This window comes from Ambystoma mexicanum, chromosome 2q, assembly GCF_040938575.1.
Source record: "Ambystoma mexicanum isolate Mex_15411 chromosome 2q, UKY_AmexF1_1, whole genome shotgun sequence".
Classification (NCBI taxonomy): Eukaryota; Metazoa; Chordata; class Amphibia; order Caudata; family Ambystomatidae; genus Ambystoma; species Ambystoma mexicanum.
The window spans coordinates 677,342,894-677,366,496 of record NC_090924.1 but is presented as its reverse complement, the minus strand read 5'-3'; the positions used below and the strand labels follow the sequence as shown (position 1 = coordinate 677,366,496).

Sequence of the window (23,603 nt, the reverse complement as noted above, 5' to 3'; positions counted from 1 at the left end):
ACATAAAGTACCTGATCGAGCTAATTCTATTTCAGGTATTTCAAAGATAATATAATAAGTACATGTAGTAGTAAAAAATAAGAAGAGGGTTAAGTAGAAACATATTTATCTGGCCATGGCCAGTGACTGCAGCCTTTGGCTGTGGCCACTAGATATATTCCACCAATAGGTTCCTATGGGGCCCACTATGTGTACAATTTCTTCCTTCTGTTTCTTTTTCTTTTGTGTCCACGCTCTTCCGATTTCCTGGGGGTTATTCCGATATTCCCCTGATACTGGCAATGAACTACACATATACATGCTGTATAGCAGCAATGACCAACACATACAGCAGCAATGAACTACCCATGCCTGTGGCATTTCCCCAGATAATTTGAAAACGCTCAAATCAAAAACTCTTCGCTGCCCGCACAGTCAATCGCTAAGTGCCCCCGCCTTCCTTTCCATGGTTTCCCCCCCCCCCCACTCTTCTGCTGCTTTTCCCCTCCATGGCCCTCTCCCATTACCCCCTTTCACTCTTGGTTTGTGTGACGCATTTCCTTTTTTCCGAGCGTGTCTTCCATTGTAGCCGTGGAAATCTCACCAGATTCCTTCGGTACCCTCCAGATAATCCATACACATTGGACCTCTAACTGGCTCCCCAGACCCCCCCCCCCCCCGACTCTCCAATTTACATGGTATCCTCTTCCCACTCCACGCCTCTAGCCAGATGTCATTTAATCCCTTTTCCTCTTCCACATAGCTTTTTGAGCACTTTGTTAGTTTTCGTGTCCCGAGGGTGTTCCTGTGGTGATTGCTCTCATCGAGCAAAAGAAATGGCGTAATTTCATTTCTGAAAAGCCTCTCTTCTGCAAAGCATCATGGGTGATATAACTATCAAAATGTCCAGTCTAGAGGGGCTTGTGACAAACCATTTATTTGGAAAATATTAGCCATAAGTTATTAGCAATAGAATTTTTGGATTTCCTATGACTCAAGGCTATCACCTTAACAATAGGGCGGCGAGATATATAGTGTGATGACTTCAAAAAATAACCCAGGTCCGCGTTCTGTTAAAGTTCATCTGGCTTAAAATCAATTCATGAACAAGAAGAAACCTGTGAAACGGTTTCCATAACGCCACACTTTTCATCCATAACATGACAAATGAGTGAATAATTCATTCAAGTGTCCAGCCCAAGTGGGTGCAACCTAATACTAACAATGAAACAACATTAAATGCATATCAACAATATATAAAAGGGAAGAATTAACTTTAAAATTGATCCAGAGATACAAACAAGTCAACTAATCGGCAAATCCTCAATACCAGATATAGAATACAAAATACAGAAGATTTATCCAAAAAGCCATAACTCCTCGTCACCATTATGTCCATTTGGTTTCATAGTTCCTATCTGCATTATCAACCGTGACTCCAATTGGCGCAACTTGTGAGCTCTGTTGCCTTTTCATTTGTGTTCTCTGATGTGTGCTAAAGCAAAGGAAATTCTTTGGTAACTTGCAACACCATTTTTGATAGCTCTGTAGTGCCAAACGTGGTGTTAGGGAACACGCTTCACAGGTTTCTTCTTGTCCATGAGTTGATTTTAAGCCAGATGATCAATCTCTGGTAGTTTACTTAAAAAAACGATTTATTCTGCACTGCACCACTTTAACAGAACGTGGTGTTCTTTGACGTCTGTCACGGTGTCTGACATTTGACACTTGATAGTGGACTTATTATTTGGTGCTATGTCTAGGAGTTGCTTTCGCTCCAATCCAGAGGCACCCCCTACGTTGGAACGAGGCTGAATGATTTTGTACGAAGGGAGAGTGTGAGTGTGAATGTCTTTTCCACAACCGCTTAGTTCAATAACCCAAAACAATAGTCCTGTTCCACACAATGGGCCTCATTACAAGCAAGCCGGTCCAGAAACAACCATGCCGATAAGCCTGCAGAGTTCCACGGAAGCACCGGCACCAGTAATAACGTGCACTACTGGTCCAAAAATTTCCATGGAGCTTTGAGGGTGAAATCAGGGGTGCAAGATTCTACATGTCTTTTTCCTATTTTTTGTTGGGAGTATTTGTACTCCCACCCCCCCACCCTTTTTTTTTTTTTTTTTTTTTTTTTTTTTTTTTTTTTTTTTTTTTTTGGGTAGTATTTTACCATTTTTAGAGAGTAAAAGTGGCTGATACACCCCTTATCTGTAGGGCTAGCCGTGGCTCTCGGTCTCACTGTAACCTTACTTAATTATGGGAGCCGACATATGCGCCCCGGTGCCCTGGAAGTTCTGTGAGGCTCACTGGTATTTATGGGCAGCTTCAGCATTCGTCTCTCAGGTGACGCAGTATGGCAGCATTTCTGTCAGCGTCTCAGTATCGCAGGGACCTCTGCTTTGAATGCCGTCTGGGTCTCTCTGATGGGGAGCCTATGCTGCTCCTTTCTCTGTGACCACAGCTTCCCAAGTCTCCTGGCTTCCTCGCAAACACTGGTTTCTCGCCTTCCTGCATGCCAGCCCCTGCGCACATTCTCTGGCCCCAAGCCACAGCCTGGGAGAGGGAAATCGCTCCTGCTCCTTCTGCTTCCATCACCACCACCAACACTACTCTGCACCTGAATCTCATCTTCATTTTTAACAATCCTGCTCGGGTTCTCGTATCAGAACAACTAGACTGCAGGTTTCTTTAATAGCATTTCCAGTCCTCATTGACTCCTGGACCCTCTTCGTCCCAGTACTACAAGCATTATGGATCCTGAAGTCCATAACAGGTTTTAATTTTTTATGTATATTTATTTCTTTGTAACTGTTGAATTTGATGTGATCAGATTTAAGAAATGTTACAGGGTTGATGTAAGATTTAACATTAGGTTTAGGATTTCCACACAATACATAATCCTAGTTATTCCAGGACATCACATTAGTTTTAGGAACTCCCTGTAATTTATGCTGTTTAAGTGACTTTTCAGAGGCTTTTTGATTTCCTTATGAGGGGGACTTGTGCACTGACAACAGGCCATGAGATACTCGTGGATCATTGGACACTCATCCTCCTAAGCAGATGAATACTATAGCTCTCCCAAAGGAGTCACCACTTCCCCCTTGTAGCCATTTCCTCCCATGTGATCCTTCCTCATGTTAACACCCCCAGGGTAAGGATCAGGTAGCGGCTGCCTTCTCCTGGCCACATGGGAGAAAATATTAGGCTGGGGTTTAGTGATGACTCTGCAGGATTCATCACAGTACTCTACTAATCTTGCTTTCACTCCTGTCACTCACACTCAAGTACCACATTCTCTCGCCAATCAATACCTGACCTTGCATACTCCTTCAGAAATCTTCCTCTGCACCATTCCTCCTCTGCTTTTTCTTTTGGTCCTAGTTCTCCTCACTTGACCTTACTTGAACAACCCACACCTTTCGATTTCCTCTGCCCCTTCTTATCCTTCCTCCGTCTCCCTTCATTGGCTCACACCCTCAGCTGGTTCTCCGGATCAACAGATTAAGTGTTACAGGTAAAGAAATGCTTTGTGGGCATTAAGCCAGACCACTTTTTGTAGGTGGGTCCACCAGTATTGAACATGGGATCTCCTCTCGTCTCTGCCTTGCAGAGCGCCCCGCAGCTCTGTTGATACTCTGCAAGTCTGTGTCGCAGAGAATGATGCAAGTGCTACTTTGTTGGTTGCCGGAAATGCTCTGCCAATTCACCATAGGGACTGGGTTCCTAGGGGATAAGCAGAATGAGTCTGGCCAGAATTGTGCTTTGCAGGTATGGGGAAAGAAAAGGTGGTTCGTATTTGAGACATGGAGGAACATGAAGAAGCAGCAGGGACTGGGGCTTCCCCAACTACCCCACGCCGCCTCAAGGGCAGGGCTTGCTCTGGTGAAACCCCTGGTTGGTATCCCATGCCAGGTTGAGACAAGTCCCCATCCCCTCTTAACAGGGGGAGGTCTCTGACCCTTTCACATTAAGTAAATCCATGCTCTTGGCTAGATGATTGGGGCTTTCGCATCTATAATCTTTGCACACATTTGAGTTCATGTTGAAGAAAAGTGGTGATTTTTGCACTAGCATTTTTTTGTTTGGTCACCACAGTTTCCCATTTTTCTTTCCTGGCTAATTTCCTTTGCACAGTTTAGATAATATTCATCAATTCTTCCACTTAATCTTATTTGGGATTTCCAATCAACCATTTCTTCTCTAATCGTTCTATTTTTGTTTCATAATATAAATTGATTTCTTATGCTTCTCATGGTTACATGATATGCCTAAAGCTCTTAAGGCCAGCAATGTCGTCCTGAACTAACTCCCCTCCTTATTGTCTCATGCCAAAATTAGAAAATTCCAAAATCATACCAACTTTGGGATTGAAATGCAAGTTTTTCGCACATGTATATGAAATTGCCGGTCTCCCTCATTTTCCAACATACCCAACGCGCATTCCTGGTGAATCCTTTAGGGTTCTCCTTTAAAATCTGAACCACTGTACTAATAATGCCTTTTGGCGTTCTGTGTTGACGTTTGGTCCCCACACTGCCACAGAATAGTTAAAGAAACACTTTGCACACTGCCCACTTAATGGAAGGATTGCCAGGTGAAGGTAAACACAACTAAGGAACTGAAATATTGGTCTTAAGCTAAAAAATCGTTTTTAAATGTATATTTTTAAAAAGACCAATTTAGAAAGAACTTACTGTGACCGCACAGAGCGGACTTTCTAAATCGGATTGTCATGCCCCTGCTGCACACGAGTGCAGGGGCTGACCGGTACTCCAGGACTCGGAAGTGCTGTCTGGGGAGAACGGGTAAGTGTTTGTGTGTATGTGTGTTTTGGTTTACAAGGGAGGGAGGCAGCAGGGGCCGAGGGAGAGGGGTTTGGGCGGGTGAAACCCCCCGTTTTTGATCAAATCCTGCGAGAGAAGGTGCGGGTGAAGCAATGTTTTTCTCTTTTTGTAGGCCGCCTAAAATCGGGCGGAAAAATCAGTATTTTTGTTAGGCGACCTACACAAATCGAAAAATTGACATAGAACCGAAATATTTTGCACGCTGGTACAGTACATGACATTTTAACAAAGGACCACCATAAATAAACGATGAGCAACAAAGTACCCAAAAATGATCTGCTCTCACGGCCACCCGATTGAAGGAATCGATACAATCTCACTGGTACCTGAATAAATTGCAAAATGGTGATGAACTCCCTATGGACATTTGCAATGATAAGGTATTTACATCTCATCAACCTAATCAAACTAAAATAAGCCGAGATTGAGAAATAAGGAATCTGATTGATTATGTGTACATTTTGGCCTATCCAATGTTTCTTTTAATGTTTCTACTCTTAATCAATGCTAGAGTTTGTGTCATTTTAACTAATTGTTGTATTCAATGGAAATTACCTCTTTTACATTAGGAGTTCTGGAATTTTGATTGTTGAATTTTGTAAATTTTCTAATTGCGTGTAAAAAGTTTCTTTTAAACTTAAGTACACTTAAATAAATAAATATCAGATCTGCGATGCTCCACACTGTCTTCCCCGATCCCCAGTCAGGAACAGGAAACGTTTGTTCATCATTTTCATCAGCAGTGGAGGCCTTGCAATTATTGAGCGAATGCTCCTAAACAGTTTTTTAAAAGTGCTATAAATCACCTGTGCTTTCGTAGTTGCAGCTTTTTAATTGTGTTAATTCAAATGAAGTCTCAGTGTGCAAGCTATATTCTTATTATTTAATTGACCACAAAATTTAATTTTACATGTTTTCCAACACTCTGTAAAGGCTTAATCAGGATGCGTTTTCAGGTTCCGCCACAAACTATAGGTGGGCCTTTTACACTTGCGTCCTTCTATGGTAAATGTATGGTTGGAACTTAAATGTGGTTGCAAACTGCAATGCAGGAAAGGTCCAATGTGTTTCAATATGACACTTGGCATAAAATGCTTGCTTCTGGGATTTGCACAGGCCATAGTACGGTTGCTGGCACACCAAATTAAAGCATATTGTGATGCTTGCATCCAAAGCACTTGCAGAGCTTCTGATAGTTCCTTACAAAAAGGTTCTGCGCTTCCTCTGACAGGCCACTGCCATTGACTACTTTAGGGTCCTCTCGTTCACCTCATTCTTAGTTTAATAAGGCAGCATGGAATGACTGAACAAAGGAGACATGAAGCAAAACACTGAATTGTGTATTGAAGTATTCTCCATTGCACAGAAGGATCCCAATGATGCAAGTGCTACTTTGTTGGTTGCCGGAAATGCTCTGCCAATTCACCATAGGGACTGGGTTCCTAGGGGATAAGCAGAATGAGTCTGGCCAGAATTGTGCTTTGCAGGTATGGGGAAAGAAAAGGTGGTTCGTATTTGAGACATGGAGGAACATGAAGAAGCAGCAGGGACTGGGGCTTCCCCAACTACCCCACGCCGCCTCAAGGGCAGGGCTTGCTCTGGTGAAACCCCTGGTTGGTATCCCATGCCAGGTTGAGACAAGTCCCCATCCCCTCTTAACAGGGGGAGGTCTCTGACCCTTTCACATTAAGTAAATCCATGCTCTTGGCTAGATGATTGGGGCTTTCGCATCTATAATCTTTGCACACATTTGAGTTCATGTTGAAGAAAAGTGGTGATTTTTGCACTAGCATTTTTTTGTTTGGTCACCACAGTTTCCCATTTTTCTTTCCTGGCTAATTTCCTTTGCACAGTTTAGATAATATTCATCAATTCTTCCACTTAATCTTATTTGGGATTTCCAATCAACCATTTCTTCTCTAATCGTTCTATTTTTGTTTCATAATATAAATTGATTTCTTATGCTTCTCATGGTTACATGATATGCCTAAAGCTCTTAAGGCCAGCAATGTCGTCCTGAACTAACTCCCCTCCTTATTGTCTCATGCCAAAATTAGAAAATTCCAAAATCATACCAACTTTGGGATTGAAATGCAAGTTTTTCGCACATGTATATGAAATTGCCGGTCTCCCTCATTTTCCAACATACCCAACGCGCATTCCTGGTGAATCCTTTAGGGTTCTCCTTTAAAATCTGAACCACTGTACTAATAATGCCTTTTGGCGTTCTGTGTTGACGTTTGGTCCCCACACTGCCACAGAATAGTTAAAGAAACACTTTGCACACTGCCCACTTAATGGAAGGATTGCCAGGTGAAGGTAAACACAACTAAGGAACTGAAATATTGGTCTTAAGCTAAAAAATCGTTTTTAAATGTATATTTTTAAAAAGACCAATTTAGAAAGAACTTACTGTGACCGCACAGAGCGGACTTTCTAAATCGGATTGTCATGCCCCTGCTGCACACGAGTGCAGGGGCTGACCGGTACTCCAGGACTCGGAAGTGCTGTCTGGGGAGAACGGGTAAGTGTTTGTGTGTATGTGTGTTTTGGTTTACAAGGGAGGGAGGCAGCAGGGGCCGAGGGAGAGGGGTTTGGGCGGGTGAAACCCCCCGTTTTTGATCAAATCCTGCGAGAGAAGGTGCGGGTGAAGCAATGTTTTTCTCTTTTTGTAGGCCGCCTAAAATCGGGCGGAAAAATCAGTATTTTTGTTAGGCGACCTACACAAATCGAAAAATTGACATAGAACCGAAATATTTTGCACGCTGGTACAGTACATGACATTTTAACAAAGGACCACCATAAATAAACGATGAGCAACAAAGTACCCAAAAATGATCTGCTCTCACGGCCACCCGATTGAAGGAATCGATACAATCTCACTGGTACCTGAATAAATTGCAAAATGGTAATGAACTCCCTATGGACATTTGCAATGATAAGGTATTTACATCTCATCAACCTAATCAAACTAAAATAAGCCGAGATTGAGAAATAAGGAATCTGATTGATTATGTGTACATTTTGGCCTATCCAATGTTTCTTTTAATGTTTCTACTCTTAATCAATGCTAGAGTTTGTGTCATTTTAACTAATTGTTGTATTCAATGGAAATTACCTCTTTTACATTAGGAGTTCTGGAATTTTGATTGTTGAATTTTGTAAATTTTCTAATTGCGTGTAAAAAGTTTCTTTTAAACTTAAGTACACTTAAATAAATAAATATCAGATCTGCGATGCTCCACACTGTCTTCCCCGATCCCCAGTCAGGAACAGGAAACGTTTGTTCATCATTTTCATCAGCAGTGGAGGCCTTGCAATTATTGAGCGAATGCTCCTAAACAGTTTTTTAAAAGTGCTATAAATCACCTGTGCTTTCGTAGTTGCAGCTTTTTAATTGTGTTAATTCAAATGAAGTCTCAGTGTGCAAGCTATATTCTTATTATTTAATTGACCACAAAATTTAATTTTACATGTTTTCCAACACTCTGTAAAGGCTTAATCAGGATGCGTTTTCAGGTTCCGCCACAAACTATAGGTGGGCCTTTTACACTTGCGTCCTTCTATGGTAAATGTATGGTTGGAACTTAAATGTGGTTGCAAACTGCAATGCAGGAAAGGTCCAATGTGTTTCAATATGACACTTGGCATAAAATGCTTGCTTCTGGGATTTGCACAGGCCATAGTACGGTTGCTGGCACACCAAATTAAAGCATATTGTGATGCTTGCATCCAAAGCACTTGCAGAGCTTCTGATAGTTCCTTACAAAAAGGTTCTGCGCTTCCTCTGACAGGCCACTGCCATTGACTACTTTAGGGTCCTCTCGTTCACCTCATTCTTAGTTTAATAAGGCAGCATGGAATGACTGAACAAAGGAGACATGAAGCAAAACACTGAATTGTGTATTGAAGTATTCTCCATTGCACAGAAGGATCCCAGGTCAACAGATGTTGATGCTAAGCTCATTTTGCATCCACTGCTGTTCAGAAGGTTCGGGTTCTGTGTCAATCCTAGTTCAAGAAATATCTTCTTGTGCTGTCCAAGCTACACACAAACCAAACTAGCCCAGAGCACGTGTCTAAGCTTATTTCGAGCAGAAGGAAATACATCTGCTGTTTGTGCATAGGTGATGCAAGGTCTACTGAACCGAGTCGATCTGCAAATACCTTTTCTTTGCATCATTACTTTGCTGTCAACCTAGCACTAATGGTAGAGCGTGTTTATCACATGTGGAATAACATAGTGTAGTCACAAGGACACTGACATGGATTGGTAGGTTCAACTTAGTATGATGTCCAGGCTGCAAAATGTGCCCTCGCAATTGGCGAGTAATAATTAGGGTGGGGTGAGTAAGGAATTAGTGCATGTGAGCTGACCTCCAGCTGCACAGTGTGTACGTGCAGGCGACAGCCAGTAGTGTATTACAATTAGGCCGGGTCCTACAGCAGCATATAGCCACTGAAGTAGCATGTTTCAAATTATTTTATTTCCCTGTGTCGGGCCGATCATGTGATGTCCGTGCTGATAACCTTTCTGCTCTCAACACCGGCAGTAGCCCGCACAGAGAGCCTTTCTGCCCAAAGGCTTGCATTGGCCTTAATGTCTAAGTTCACTTGTGGAGAAGAGATCTCAAGGTTGATCGGAATGTAGCGGGCTCAAATTAATGCGATTAAATGATTTGTATTCAGACACTTTTAACATTCAAAGCCATTGCTGTCCGAACTTATATATATGGTTCAGGTTTAGCAAAGCTTTATCGTTTGTGGGTGACTTGTGCAAATAAAAAAAGGAAATGAACACAAAACCCAGTGTGCATCATACAACCCATATCATGGACATATTTGTCGGATAAAAAGGTTTGTGTTCATTGTGCCCCTCCCCATTCAGCTGTTTTGTAATCAATATACACAAACTGTGCTAAGCAATCACTTTTCGCACACAAACGTTCTTGTTCAAATACACATGTATTTCGAGGGGATTGGGTCCTCCGACGTATTTCATATCTATGACAGGTAATGTCCACAGCTGTGCTGCTTCGGAAAATCTTTGGCGTCTGCGTCCTACGTCGATGCGCCGTCCCTGAGGACCTCCTCCGACGGCCAACGTCACCCGATGTGATAAGAAGGACGCACAACGCCCATAGCCTCAGTTCTGTTTTTTCCGCGAACGTGTTCGCTTCGTGAATCTCAGTACGCCTCGACTCGTTGGAGTTTGCTGTTTTCAATTCTCGGTTCGTTGAATCTGTTCGGTTTGTTGTGAAGACCTGTTCGTGGCGATGTCTTTCTCATCTTCAACCCCGCGTGCGGGCTTCAAGAACTGCGGGGACTGTGGGTCCAAGATGTCGGTCACGGACTCGCACGACGCCTGCCTCTGGTGCCTCGGGGAGGCCCACGATACGGACGACTGTGTCGCCTGCCAGTCGCTCACAGCAAAGGCCTTGCGGGAACGCAAGAAGAAGCTGTCGGTAGGCCTGGTGTCTAAGCCCCAGAAGTCGAGGTCTGCGGGGCTTTCGACGGATGACTCGAGGGGCGACTCTCCGCGTCATCGTCGGAAGTATGGTGGGTCTCCTTCCAGGAGTCGGTCTTGCCACTCCTCCGCCTCTTTGAGGCATTCCAGGAAGCGCTGGCATAGGTCGCCTTCCCCGTCCTCTTCCGAGGACTCCGCCCGTCGGCGGGTCGCTTATCCCTCCATGCAAGCGACACCGGAGGAATGGGCTTCCTTCGGGAAGCGGATGCTAGCGATTCTGGAATCGCATGGCACCGGTCCGTCCGCGCCTCCGAGTGAGGTAGGTCGGCACCGGTCGAGAGACACCGCTTGTACGCCTTGGGCTCGAGTGGTCGGCACGGTTCGCGGGAGAGGTCCCGCTCGGACAAGGGTAGCGGTTCTCGCCATGCCCGTGCCAGGTCCCGGTCCTCGACGCGCTCGAGACCGTGTGATTCTGTGCCGTCTTCGAAGAAGACGTCGACGCCTGTGGTGCCGAGGTCGTCGACAATTTCTCTCGAGGCTCTGCCTCCGAGGGTGTCGTCGGCGCTTAGGTTGTCGAGAGACACACTCGGAGCTCCGGCTTCGAGGACTGTCGACACCGCTGATGCTGGCGGCGCTGCAGCTGACGTTGACGCTGATTCGCTCGACGTAGACGCCTTTTCTGTCGACGCCGACTCACTCGGCGCCCTCGACGCCTTTCGAGGCGGTGGTGTCAGAGGGGCCCCGTTTGCCCCTAGAAAGGCTATGGCTAAGGTCCGGCACTGCTTTGGTCCGGAGAGGTCTTCCTCTCCCCGCCTGGAGTACATTTCAGAGGGTGATGAAGGCTCTGATGGCGGCCTGCTTCCGGTTACGGTTCCAGATGAGCTTATCTCGGCCCATAGCCAGTTTGATGACCTGAGGCAGTCACTGCATGATGCCAGTGGACTGGACACCTCTCCGGAGGTGGAGTTTTGTCGACCGGAGCCTGGCACTCATGCCGATTCTTCATATCGGCGACTTATGTCTCGGGTTACCGAGTACTTGGGTTGGTCAGCTCCCCCTGGGGAGTTCGTTCAGGATGATCTCACGGACATCCTTGATCTCGGTCCACCCACTGACCCGGTTTTGCCTTTTCATATGGCTCTGCAGAGAAGGGTGGCGGCGGCTTGGACTGCTCCGAGAGTCTCCCGGCAGTGGGCAAGTCTTTGTCACAAAAATACCATCCAGCCAGTAGCGACCCCTGCTACTTGTCTAGGCACCCCACCCCGGAGAGTTTGGTGGTGCAGGCGGCTACGGCCCCGGCAAAGCAGGCGTCGTATCCTACCATCCCTCCGGATAGGGACGGCAAACGTTTTGACGGCTGGGTGAAGAAAGTGTTTTCTTCGGGGGGTATGGCGCTTTAGGCGGCCAACTCCATATGTGCTTTGTCTCGTTTCACACACACTGTGGAACTGTGTTGCATTAGCGGCTGATCATATTCCCGAAGGGGACGAACGGGATGGTTTCCTTGCTATGGTTCAGGATGGCAAGGATGCCATGTGTGAGGCCGTTCAGTCGGGTTTGGACTTGGCGTATTGTCAGCCGGTCCATGGCGGCGAGCACCATAAACCGCAGGTTTGCGTGGTTGCGGAAGTCTGGGTTCGCTCCTGATGTGCAGTCCTGGCTCCTCAACATGCCCTTTGACGGTGAACACCTTTTTGGCAGCAAGGCTGACGAGAGCCTTGAGAGTTTGCAGACCTCCAAAGCTGCAGCAAAGTCGTTGGGCGCTGCAGTTCGCCAACCTCCGCCTTTTCGTCCTAGGGGACAGAAATGGAGGGGAGGTTCCTTTCGCTATTACTCGTCCTTCAGTAAAGCGAGGGGAGCTAGCAGTCGAAGAGGCCATCTTAAGAGTGCCAGAGGTGGAAACAAAGGTACTCGAGGTGCCAAGGCCGCTCGGGCAGTTGCCTCTTTGCCCTCAGGCAACGCCGCAGCCGCTACCGCTCAGTCATGAGGCCAGGTCCCATGGTTCGCCGGTTGGGGGAAGGCTGGCGCAGCATCTTGTAGAGTGGCAAGCCATTACTTCGGATGTGTGGCTTCTGGAGATCATAACCCACGGCTACTGTCTTCCTTTTCGGCAGAGGCCTCACGACAATCCACCAGGGAGCCTCTCTTTGAAGTGTCCGGATCCACTCCTTGCGCAGGAAATTCAAGCCCTGCTGGAGAAAGGCGCTATAGAACTGGTGCCTGTAGCGGAGAGGAACAAGGGATGGTATTCCCCTTATTTTTTGATTTCGAAGAAAGACTGGGGATTGAGACCCATCATGGACTTGCGCGGTTTCAACAAACTCCAAAGGAAGGACAAGTTCAAGATGGTGACTCTTTCTCAAGTCCTCCAGGCCCTTCAACTTCAGGACTGGTTGGTGTCTCTCGACCTCAAGGATGCTTACTTCCATGTGCCGATCCATCCCAAGCACATGAAGTACCTGAGGTTCGCGGTTGGCGACTCGCACTTTCAGTTTCGGGTCCTGCCGTTTGGATTGACCTCCGCCCGAGGGTTTTCACCAAGCTCATGGTGGTGGTGGCAGCGCATCTCAGGAAAGGGGGGATTCACGTCTACCCCTACCTGGACGATTGGTTGATCAGGGGGGAGTTCTCCCGAGCAAGTCCTGGATCATCTGTCCGTCACCTGCCGCTCCCTTCACACGCTGGGCTTCTCCCTCATTTTAAAGAAGTCCCATTAGACACCGACGCAGCGGCTCCAGTACATCGGAGCAGTGCTCGACACGTCCCTTGGGCAGTGTTTTCCTCCTCAGGTGAGGGCTCTTCACATTCAGCAAATGGTGCACAAGTTTCAGCTTGCCCAGAATCTCCCAGCGTCCGAATTCTTGAGACTGCTCGGCCTCATGGCATCCTGCATTCTTCTGGTGCCAGAGGCTCGCCTTCGGATGAGATCTTTGCAGTGGGCACTCAAGCTCCAGTGGTCTCAGTCCTCCGGCAGGCTGTCGGACCCTGTTCAGGTGCCGCCCTCGGTAGCCCGGGACCTTCTGTGGTGGGCCGTCGAGGGCAATCTGATGAGGGGGGCCCCATTTTGGCTGCCCTGGCCAGAGGTGACGATTGTGACTGACGCATCCCTCACGGGATAGGGAGCTCATGCCAACGAGTTGTCAGTCAGCGGTCGTTGGTCTCCGTTGTAGTCCAGACTCCATATCAATCTGTTGGAGCTGAGGGCCGTCAGGCTAGCCCTGAAGGCTTTTCTGCCGACTGCACGGAAAGAGTGTCCTGATTCTAACGGACAACACGGTGGCCATGCACTACCTCAACAAAAAGGGGGGGGGGGCAGGGTCACTTCCGCTGTGCAGGGAGGCGATGCAGCTCGAATTCTGGGCCATCCAGCAGGAAGTTTCGATCTCGGCTGTTCATCTGGCCGGAGACAACGAGACGGCGGACGCTCGGAGCAGGCAGAGCTCGATCTCTCACGAGTGGGAGCTGGCTCAGGAGATTCTCCTGGAGATCTTCGCCGTTTGGGGGACCCCTCAAGTAGATCTCTTTGCCTCCAGTGTCGTGTCAACCGGAAGTGCGAAAGGTTTTGCTCGCGGGAATTTCCTCCAAAAGGAGCCTTAGGAGATGCGTTTGTGGTGGAGTGGTCATTCCCACTGCTGTACGCGTTTCCTCCAGTCCCCGTCATCCTGCAAGGGTTACGGAGGTTCGGTTCCCGGATGATCCTCATTGCTCCGGCGTGGGCCCAGAGGACGTGGGGCCCAGAGGACGTGGTACCCGGACCTTCTAGACTTGTCCATCTGCCCTCCACGTCGTCTTCCCTACCGAGACAATCTGCTCTCACGGGAGGGGGGTCAGGTTCTCCATCCAGAGGTCAGTTCCCTCAATCTTCACGCTTGGCTTCTGAAAGGTTGAGGTATAAGGATTGGGACCTCCCTGAAGACGTGATGGAGGTGTTGCTCTCGGCCAGGCGGCCGGCAACAAAGTCTCTGTACGGTTGCCTTTGGAGAAAGTTCTGCGACTGGTGCAGAGTTCAGAATGTGGATCCTTTTGAATGTGACATTCCCATTGTTCTGTCTTTTTTGCTTTCTTTGGCCCACAGGGGCTTGCAAGTGGGGACCATTAAAGGTTACCTGGCGGCGCTGTCCATATTTAAGCGCTCGTCTGAAGAGTGTTCCTATTTTAAGATTCCTTTAATTTCGCAGTTTTTGAAAGGGCTCACTAATGGGTTCCCTCGTCACCTTTTTTGGTGCCAGGTTGGGATTTGAACCTTGTTAAGTTTCTTATGGGTGCTCCGTTTGAGCCTTTACATTCTTGCCCTTTGAGGCTGTTAACTCTGAAAACTGTTTTTGGTTGCGGTTACTTCCGCTCGCAGAGTGAGTGAGTTACAGGCACTTTCAGTTAAGCCACCCTTCACTGTGTTTCATAAGGACAGGGTTGTCCTTAGAGTTCGTCCTTCTTTTCTTCCGAAGGTGGTTTCGAAATTTCATTTGGGCCAGAAGGTTGTTCTTCCGGCGTTCTATCCTCCTCCACATCCTGGTAAGGAAGAGGAGAGGCTCCATAGGCTTGATCCTCGGAGAGCATTGAGCTTTTATATTTCGCGCATGTCCCGGGTCAGAGTGGACGATCAACTTATCATAGGTTACGCTGGAAAGCGTTTGGGACAAGCTGTGAAGAAACAGACTTTGTCTCGTTGGATTATTTTAGCTATCTCCGAGTGTTACCGCTTGGCGGGTAAGGACCCTCCGGCTGGCTTGCGGGCCCATTCTACCAGGGGAGTGGCTGCGTCTACTGCCCTGCAGAGGGGAGTTCCTATTCGTCACATCTGTGATGCAGCCACCTGGGCTTCAGTACATACTTTTGTACGTCACTATTCCCTTGATTCCATCAGAGGGCAAGATCTGGCCTTTGGCAAGGCAGTTCTCTATTCCGCAATTTGATTGGGCATGTTAAATTTGTATTCTAAATTCTTTCCCACCTCCTTGCTTGGTACTGCTTTGGGAGTCTGTCATAGATATGGAATACGTTGGAGGACCCAATTCCCTCGAAGAACAAGTTACTTTCTTACCTGGTAACGTTCTTTCGATGGGATGGTCCGACGACGTATTCCGTATCGCTCCCTCCCTGCCTTCCCCGCTGCAGAATTTCTTTTGCGATTGCAGCTTGCGTTCCGCAAGGCCTTGTGTGTCTGACTGGCAGAAAACTGGCGGCACACGTTCTGGGGAAAAAACTATAAATGAGGCTATGGGCGTTGTGCGTCCTTATCACATCGGGTGACGTCGGCCGTCGGAGGTCCTCGGGACGGCTCATCGACGCAGGACGCAGACGCCAAAGATTTTCCCAAGCAGCACAGCTGTGGACATTACCTGTCATAGATATGGAATACGTCATCGGACCATCCCATCGAAAGAACGTTACCAGGTAAGAAAGTAACTTGTTCTTTTAAGCCATTGTAAAAATTAGGAATGTTCCCAACAGTAGAGTAAAGCTCATATGACACAGCATCTAGTGCTTCATGCCAGAATGATCCTGCTTCTAACCTCTTTAGTTATAGTTGTTATTGTAGGACAATGTATTTGTGCTCAAATTATCAACCTCAGGAGAATGATAGTCTGAGTCAGCCCTTCTATGTAGGCTGGCTTCATGATTGACATGTGTGCTTATCTTGCTGAGCCATCTTCACTGTTTACTACTGACAGTTACAGTGGCAAGCAGCAACAGCCAGTACTGTTGGCTTTACCACTTTTCATGGTTGTGGGTGTAAAGGTGCACCTATTGAGGTTTTGGTGCACAGTCACTTTCATGGTCTTTTCATGCACAGCCCTTCGTTCCCAAATGGGGGCGAGTTAATTTTGTGTGGCAATAGCTTTAGACTTCAAATTCTGCACCCTTAGTTAAACTCTATATTATAAATCTTCTGTGGAGAGCCCGCTGTATGTCCACAAGATATTTAGCAACCAATAAGCGGCTCTCATCCTGTAAAACGAAACAAATAAACATAGTGCTAAATAACTTTGGAGACTGCCATTTTCAGATGAACACTAAATCGACTTTGGCACTGCATCCAAAGTTTCCTTTTGTCGTTAAATCACCCTGAAAGTGTTGACTCTCAAGTCTTTCTAGATTGGCCCTTCTCCCCTTCTGTGATTCCCACCTCTGGAACTCTGTTGCATGTACTTATTTTACCTGTTAATGGGCGCCTTTCTTATTTTCCTGTTGCTGATTTGTGTTGCACTGTTTTTGTTATTAACCTCCCCACTACAAATAAATGAGCAAACCATCAAAACAAGTCTCTGGTGCTAAATGTCTTTGGTCAATCATTGCATTTACATCCTCGGTCTACTGCAATTTGATATTTGAAAAGTTACTCATACCTGTGGCTGTCCATTAAATGACTTGTTTTGTTTACACTGGATTTTGAGGCATAACCGAGTATGGGTTCTAGTATTTAATGATCTGATTAACTTTGGTGGCCTGAGAACTTTGTTTGATCCAAAGATGGATCAAAGTGTGATGGAGGGGAATGGGAGTTTTTACAGCTGCTGATTTGATAGTGGTAGAATTCATCTATATTTTTATTTTATTTTTTTTTTATTTTTTTTTTTACCACGCATTTTGTCACAAATATTTGTGGGGGGTGGGGTTAAGGTGAATAATTAATATAGGAGGGTTAAAAGGGGTGGTGCGAGGCATCTCCCCCCGCATATATTTGCAGCAAAATGGTCCAGTAAAAAAAAATGTGATGAATTCTACCACAATCAAAGAATCTCGACCAAATCACCTAGAACCTGATGGAGCACTTAAGATTGCATAATTAATTGTTGGATGTTACATTTTTTCTCCAGAGACAATGAAAACAAAAATGTTTACGTTCTGTGAACTCATATGTGGCATAGTAATACCTTTTCAAATCGGGTGAACGGCGTATATCATTGAACCTTTCATTATTATTAGCTTTCAAACAGAGTCAAGAAGACTTGGAAGCCTCAACTGTTTGCTCGAGAGTTGTACAGTGAAATTCTTGATAAGACCTTCACCATCACCGTCACTATGAGAACTATGGATCTCATTGACGCCGCTTATGGATTTGATTTCTACATCCTCAAGGCAAGTACAAATGTTCTTACTATTGAAATGTATTGCACTGCTGTGTTTTACTGATAATTGCCTATGCCAAATAAAGGTATTAAACAACAACAACTAATGTTCTATTCTGACTGTATAGCAACGTAGTGTCGAGTTTGGATGTTTCTTCTCATCTGCCAATCTTTCATCTGGTATGCTGGTGACCTGTTTAATGACGAGAATCAGGTTTGCTTTATTTGGCATGAATATTAATCTTGTACAGGCCTACAAATGTAGTTCTTTTCCAACTTCTTTCCAGTAGACGTCTGAAAACTGTGTAAATTACCATGTTTTAGGTGGGAGTGCTCTTTGTCTTTAAAGACCTGTTTATCCTGCCATTCTACTTGATAAAAAAGACTTTTGTGAGGCAATAGAAAGGTTCCTGTGGTAGTTGTAGTAGTAAATATAATTAACAGGTCTGTGGGTTTCCATGCAACCTGATTGCGGTTTTTGAGAATGCAAGACTTAGTAGTGGCTTTCCAATCAAGGCAGTCCTATGCATAGTAAGCCAGTTTAAGATTAGATGTGACTTTAGTGTTAACAAACCCAATCATTGTAGATATTAATTCTAAATTGCTTTTGAAATTTTCAATATCACAGTATGTTAGGATGCAGTAGTGGTGTTAATAAGTTTAATTGTTTTGATTTTCATGTGTTCTTATTGAGGCGCCTGACTTTGGATTTGTCCGGACTTTGAATGCAGAATGACAGCCCTGTTGTTGTGGTGTTTTCCTCTGTTTATCATGCATAAAGTACATTGATTGCTATTTCATGTGTAAAACAGTAGTACTATAGTTATTTACTTTCTGCAGATACATTTTCTGTAATGAGCTCCTGACCGTTGCGAGGACGCCCTCAGATTCCTCACTTCTTTCCCCAATATATCTTCCTCACAGGTGGCCAAGGCAGTCGCTATTAGATCCTAACCCTGGGCAGCGAGGGAGGATCACCTGGGTGGAGGAGACTTGGGGAGCGGGGTTGAGGCACCCTTGGGTGGTGAGACATGGTATCCCCGATTTCCCTTTTCTAACAAGACCAATATCCCCCAAGGCCTTTGTAGGTTATTACCAGTATCTTTCCTATCTTTCCAGTAAATCATCTCCCAGTAAACACCAGTCAGGTACTGGGGCGAGGGAGAGACCACCCAGAGCCATACATCCTCTCTTTATTGACTCTTACACACACAGACACCACTCTGGTACTGGAACGAGGAAGAGAGAGGCTGACTACCACGATCGTTATGTAATGAATGAAAATTGCCTGCACCTGAAGTGAGGGGGGCAGTATAAATGGCCCGCTCAGGTGAGGCTAATAGTATCGCCAGTGGAATGCATGCTGGAGAAACTGGAGGTGAAGCCCGAGAGACGCATGCCTGAAGTGCCTATGACCTGCAGAGTCATTGCAATGGAAGCTGGATGTGGCGTGAGCATTCCCGAGGTCTCTGGTAGCAGAGCTGGTCTGCGTACCTCCCGGAGTCAGAGGCTCGCTCTCCATTCAGCTGAGGTGGTGGAAACCCTGGAGAAGAGGCACGTGAGCTGGAAGCAGCGAGAGCCACAGCGAGCCTGCTGCCGCAGAGAAGAGCACCTGGAGACACGTACCCATTGAGTCAGAGAAGCCTGAGTGAATCCGGGACGCTGAGGTGTAGACCGCGTGGCTGCTGCAGTTCGGGTCGCTCGCAAGGGAGCGAGAGACCATTTGGGTGACATGAATTCCGGTCGAGTTTGACAGCAGATAAATTACTGAATACCTTTTACAATCATAATGCAATAAAACTGCTAAACAAACCGAGTGACGGGTTTGTGAATACCGAACTGTGAAAGAGATGAAAGGAAGGCTATCCTGGAGCCGAGCAAAATCCCAGGGTGAATTAAATGAAGGTGTGAGTTTAAACAAACTTTTGCCAGGCCAAAATAGGGCCAGAGAGAACTGTTGGTTTCTACAAAGTGACTGATTTTGAATGAAAAGAGCCTTTTTGGAAACCGATCTGAATGAAAGCAGTTTTGTGCAATTGCCTGAAAGTTACTGTGTAACCTGAGGGAACAAGCATTGACAAGCACCATAAGAATACAAAGAACGGTGTAACGTGAGGGAATAGGCAGTGGCAAGAACCCTAAGAATGTGAATGTGCAACAAGTGAATGGTGGCACAACAAGCAGTGCTAAAGCATCAAGCGGATGTGAAATGAGAACAAGTCAAGCACCACTGTGAAGCTGAAACAGTGGCATGGTGTATGTTTGTGTGGGGAGGCTGTGTTAACTTGCAGCTCACCGCAGGTGCAGGTGATGATAATCTGCTGCAAGGGCTTCTGGTGGATGTAGTCATCAGGTTAGCAAGGAAAACGCTCACGTCCAATCCCACAGTGGAGAAAGAGGGGGCGGGGGGGGGGGGGAGTGTAGCCTCCAGTGAGGCACTCCAAAGCCAGGCATATATCACCCTGCTGCAGCACCCTGTCAGGTCTTGAAGATTCCACCCTTCAAGACCTGACAGGATGCTGCACCAGGGTGATATATGCCTGGCTTTGGAGTGCCTCACTGGAGGCAACACTCCCCCCACACCCCCCCCTCCGCACTTAACCCACCCCCCTTTCTCCACTGTGGGATTGGGCGTGAGCGTTTTCCTTGCTAACCTGATGACTACACCCACCAGCGGTGAGCTGCAAGTTAACACAGCCTCCCTGACGACGTGTATTGGCACAGAAACCGGTCGGAGGAGAACACCAGTGGCCTGGAAGGTGTGTGTGTGTATATATATTTCTGAGGCTTGTGGAATCTGCTTAGATCACATGCTGTGCATAGGCTGACATCTAGTGGAAGCTGCGGAGTATTACAGTTTGTTTTTCGAAACTCGAAAATGGGCGTCGACACAGGCGTGCCAGTAATACTATCCCTAGTGTGACGTCCACTGTACCCAAGATCCCTCACGCGTCTAGGATCCTCAGATTGTTTTTTTCCGCCATACTGGTCGGAAGCATCTTGCGGAGTCCCCTGGCCTTAGCCTTACTTTTGCTAATTATTGAAGTTTAAAATTATTTATTGACTTCCTTCCCCACCCCAACGTCGACCCTCGACACTCAACGACGGCTGGAGAAGACATCGACCGTCGGCTGCTGCACGACGGATCTGGGCCTCGGAAGGCCGCTGGCCTCGGCCCGGGCCTAGTAGGCCGCTGGCCTCGGCCCTGCAAGTAGGGAGAGTGGGGGGTGGTACATACTCTTCACTCTTGGTATATAGGTACACCTTATATATTTCCAACACTTACCAGCCCGCTGGCTCAAGGTGCGTATGGAGGGTACCCCTTTCCAATTCTGCCCCAAGTGCAACCGCAAATACCCTTGGGTCGACAGGCACGCCACGTGCAATCTCTGCTTGCCGAGGGACCACCCCGAAGCGAACTGCAGAGCGTGTAGTAGGTTTAAGCCTAAGACACTTAAGGACCGTTCGACAAAGCGTTGGGCCCACCACGCCAGGCAGGCGGCCATGGCAGCGGAGGGCGCCTTCAGCGATGGCAGCGACGCCGTACTTTCGGACGGCGAGGGCATTACGGCGTCGAAAGACTGCCGAGCGCAGGTCCCCGACCTCGGAAGGTTGTCCGGCAGGGCGGCTATGGGGAAGACCCCCGGCGACGCAAGCGCTACACACCCTACACACACTAAGCACACTAAGTCCAACCGAACCTCGACGACTTCGACTTCTCGGAAAGAGGCACAGATAGAACGGTCCGACTCGGTGTCCTCTGGGCGCTCTCGATCAAGATCGCCTCATGACGCAAGGCAATCATCCACTCTTGCCAAGAGTGCCTCGCTCCCTAGATTAACGGAAGTTCGATCGTCGGAAGACGAAGACGACTTCCACCCCCAGGCCGCGCTCCAGGAGACCGAGGCCGCAGTTAACACCAGCGAGGCCCCACGCTCGAAACACACAGATACCTCTCCCGACCCTCGACGCCAGGCGTCGAAAGTCTCTGGGGCCTCCAAGGGGCAGGGAAAACATTTTTCCACGCACGGGGAGGGGGGGAAACGGCGGAAAGCACAGCCTTCCACTCCTGTAAGACCATCCTTCCACCCTAAGCAGACAGACAAACACAAATCTACTGGGACATCAACATCCAGCAAGGGTACCCTTGATAAGTCCTCTAAGTTGCCTACTAAAGTCATATCCTGTTCCAAAGAATGGTCCAGTGAAGACATAGACAGGGTCATGTCAAGGATGTCTTCCTTAGCTGATTTTTATGACAAAAACCCAGAACATTTCCTTTCGTATGACCCTCAAGGGGCCACACCCTCAGGCTCCTCTGATCCTATCCCCCTAAGTAAAAAGGCCCGGTTCGAAAGACCTGAACCCTTCGAGGTGCAGCCTTACTCTACTCCATACTCTACTCCACACCCCAGATACCAAGGACAGCCTTTCCCTGAAGGGGACCAGGAGTTTAACATTATGGAGGAACAAACCGGGACTGAATACTATGCGGATGATGAGGACCTGGAGGAGGTAGAAGATGAGCAGGAAATTTACAGAGTAGATTCCCCGGTAGAGAGCGAAGCCCCAGTTACCGACTCGCCAGTTGATAACCAGCCCCTCCTTAATGAAGTTCTCGCTCGCGCAGCAGAACATTTTCACATCGACACCCACGGTGTACAGGAGGAAAGGGACTTCGCAGAAGAGTTGGTGGGAGAGAGGAGGCCGGTCGCTCAGACCATCCCTATCCTTAAATCCATCCAACGTAGAATAGATCCATCCCTGGTGAATCCTAACCTCACCAGAGCCGTCAACCCCAGAGTCGAAAAACTTTTTCGGGCAGCCCAGTCTGACCCTCTTTATATAAGAGGACATCTTAAACCAGACTCCCTAGTGGTTACCAACACTCGGAAGAGGGCTGGGACACCCTTATCGTCGTCAGAAGCTCCTCCCGACAAGGAGAGCAAAAAACTGTATGGGTTTGGCAGGAAGGTAGCCTCAACGTCCGCCTACCAAGCAAGGATTGCAAACTCCACCACCCTGTTGGCAAGTTACAACTGCCATCAATGGGAAGAGGTCGCGGCGCTCATAGCCTCTGCTCCTGAACCGTTAAAGGGCCAGTTGGCTCTGATCTCGGCAGAAGGGAGAGCCGTGTCTGGTTGCATATTAAAAGCAACTTTCGACGCCGCGGACAAGGCAGGAAGATTGATAGCGGAAGGTACTGTTATCAAGAGACATGCGTGGTTACGGCAGTCGGGGTTCAAAACAGAAACCCAGGCTTCATTAATAGACAAGCCGGTGGAACCCGATCTATTGTTTGGGAAAGCGGTCGAAGACGCACTTAAGAATGCCAAGGACGAATACGAGACTCTCAAATCCCTTGGCCAGCTTACCAACAAACCCCCTAACCAGAGGGGGAACAGTAATTTTGGTCGCCCACGCGGCCAAAATTCACAAAGAGGCAACTATGCCCAAGGACAGGGTACACAATGGAACAACAACCAGCAGTCTACCCAAAGTTACGGCAGGGGTAACAAGAGGTCGTGGAAGAGGCAGAGGCAGCCCCAACAAGGGAGGTGGCACGCCTCCACCAAAGCAGTGACGCTCAGTTCAGGGTCCCTTCTCACGCAACCCCAGTAGGGGGACGCATTTCCAACTTCACCCAGGCTTGGGAAGGGATCACCTCAGACAGATGGGTGCTGTCAACAGTGTCCACAGGATATTGTATAGAATTACTGCAGCGTCCCCAGAACCACCCTCCACGACAAAGAATACACTCCTTAGAACATCAGAAGATCCTTCTCGAGGAGATCGCCATTCTGCTAGAAAAGGACGCGATAGAACTCGTCCCAGGACACCAGGTAAACAAGGGTATCTATTCAACTTACTTCCTTGTGCCAAAGAAATATTTGACAATGCGCCCAGTATTGGACTTACGGCCTGCCAACAAGTATGTCAAGCCCCAAAAATTCTGTATGACCACGCTACAAGAGGTAATCCCCCTCCTAAAAAAGGGGGATTACATGGCAACCTTGGATATGAAAGATGCTTATTTTCATATTTCCATGCTCCCAGCGCACAGAAAATACTTGCGCTTCAAGGTAGACAGTCGCCACTACCAATTCAAGGTACTGCCCTTCGGAATAGCTTCAGCACCAAGGGTATTCACCAAGGTACTGGCGGTGGCAGCTGCACACCTACGCAGGGAGGCAATCCCAGTGTACCCTTATTTGGACGACTGGCTCATAACGGGGG

General features: G+C 47.4%; 1 protein-coding gene across 5 annotated transcripts in view; it reads left to right on the top strand.

Moving 5' to 3' along the window:
- MRPL28 (mitochondrial ribosomal protein L28) overlaps positions 1-23,603 on the top strand; it is a 413,414-nt gene that overhangs the window by 129,362 nt on the left and 260,449 nt on the right. For all 5 annotated transcript variants that reach the window (XM_069647853.1, XM_069647855.1, XM_069647852.1 and 2 more), the window contains exon 3: positions 17,224-17,376. In XM_069647853.1, coding sequence (XP_069503954.1) covers positions 17,224-17,376 — 153 coding nt within the window. The remainder of the gene's footprint in view (positions 1-17,223; positions 17,377-23,603) is intronic.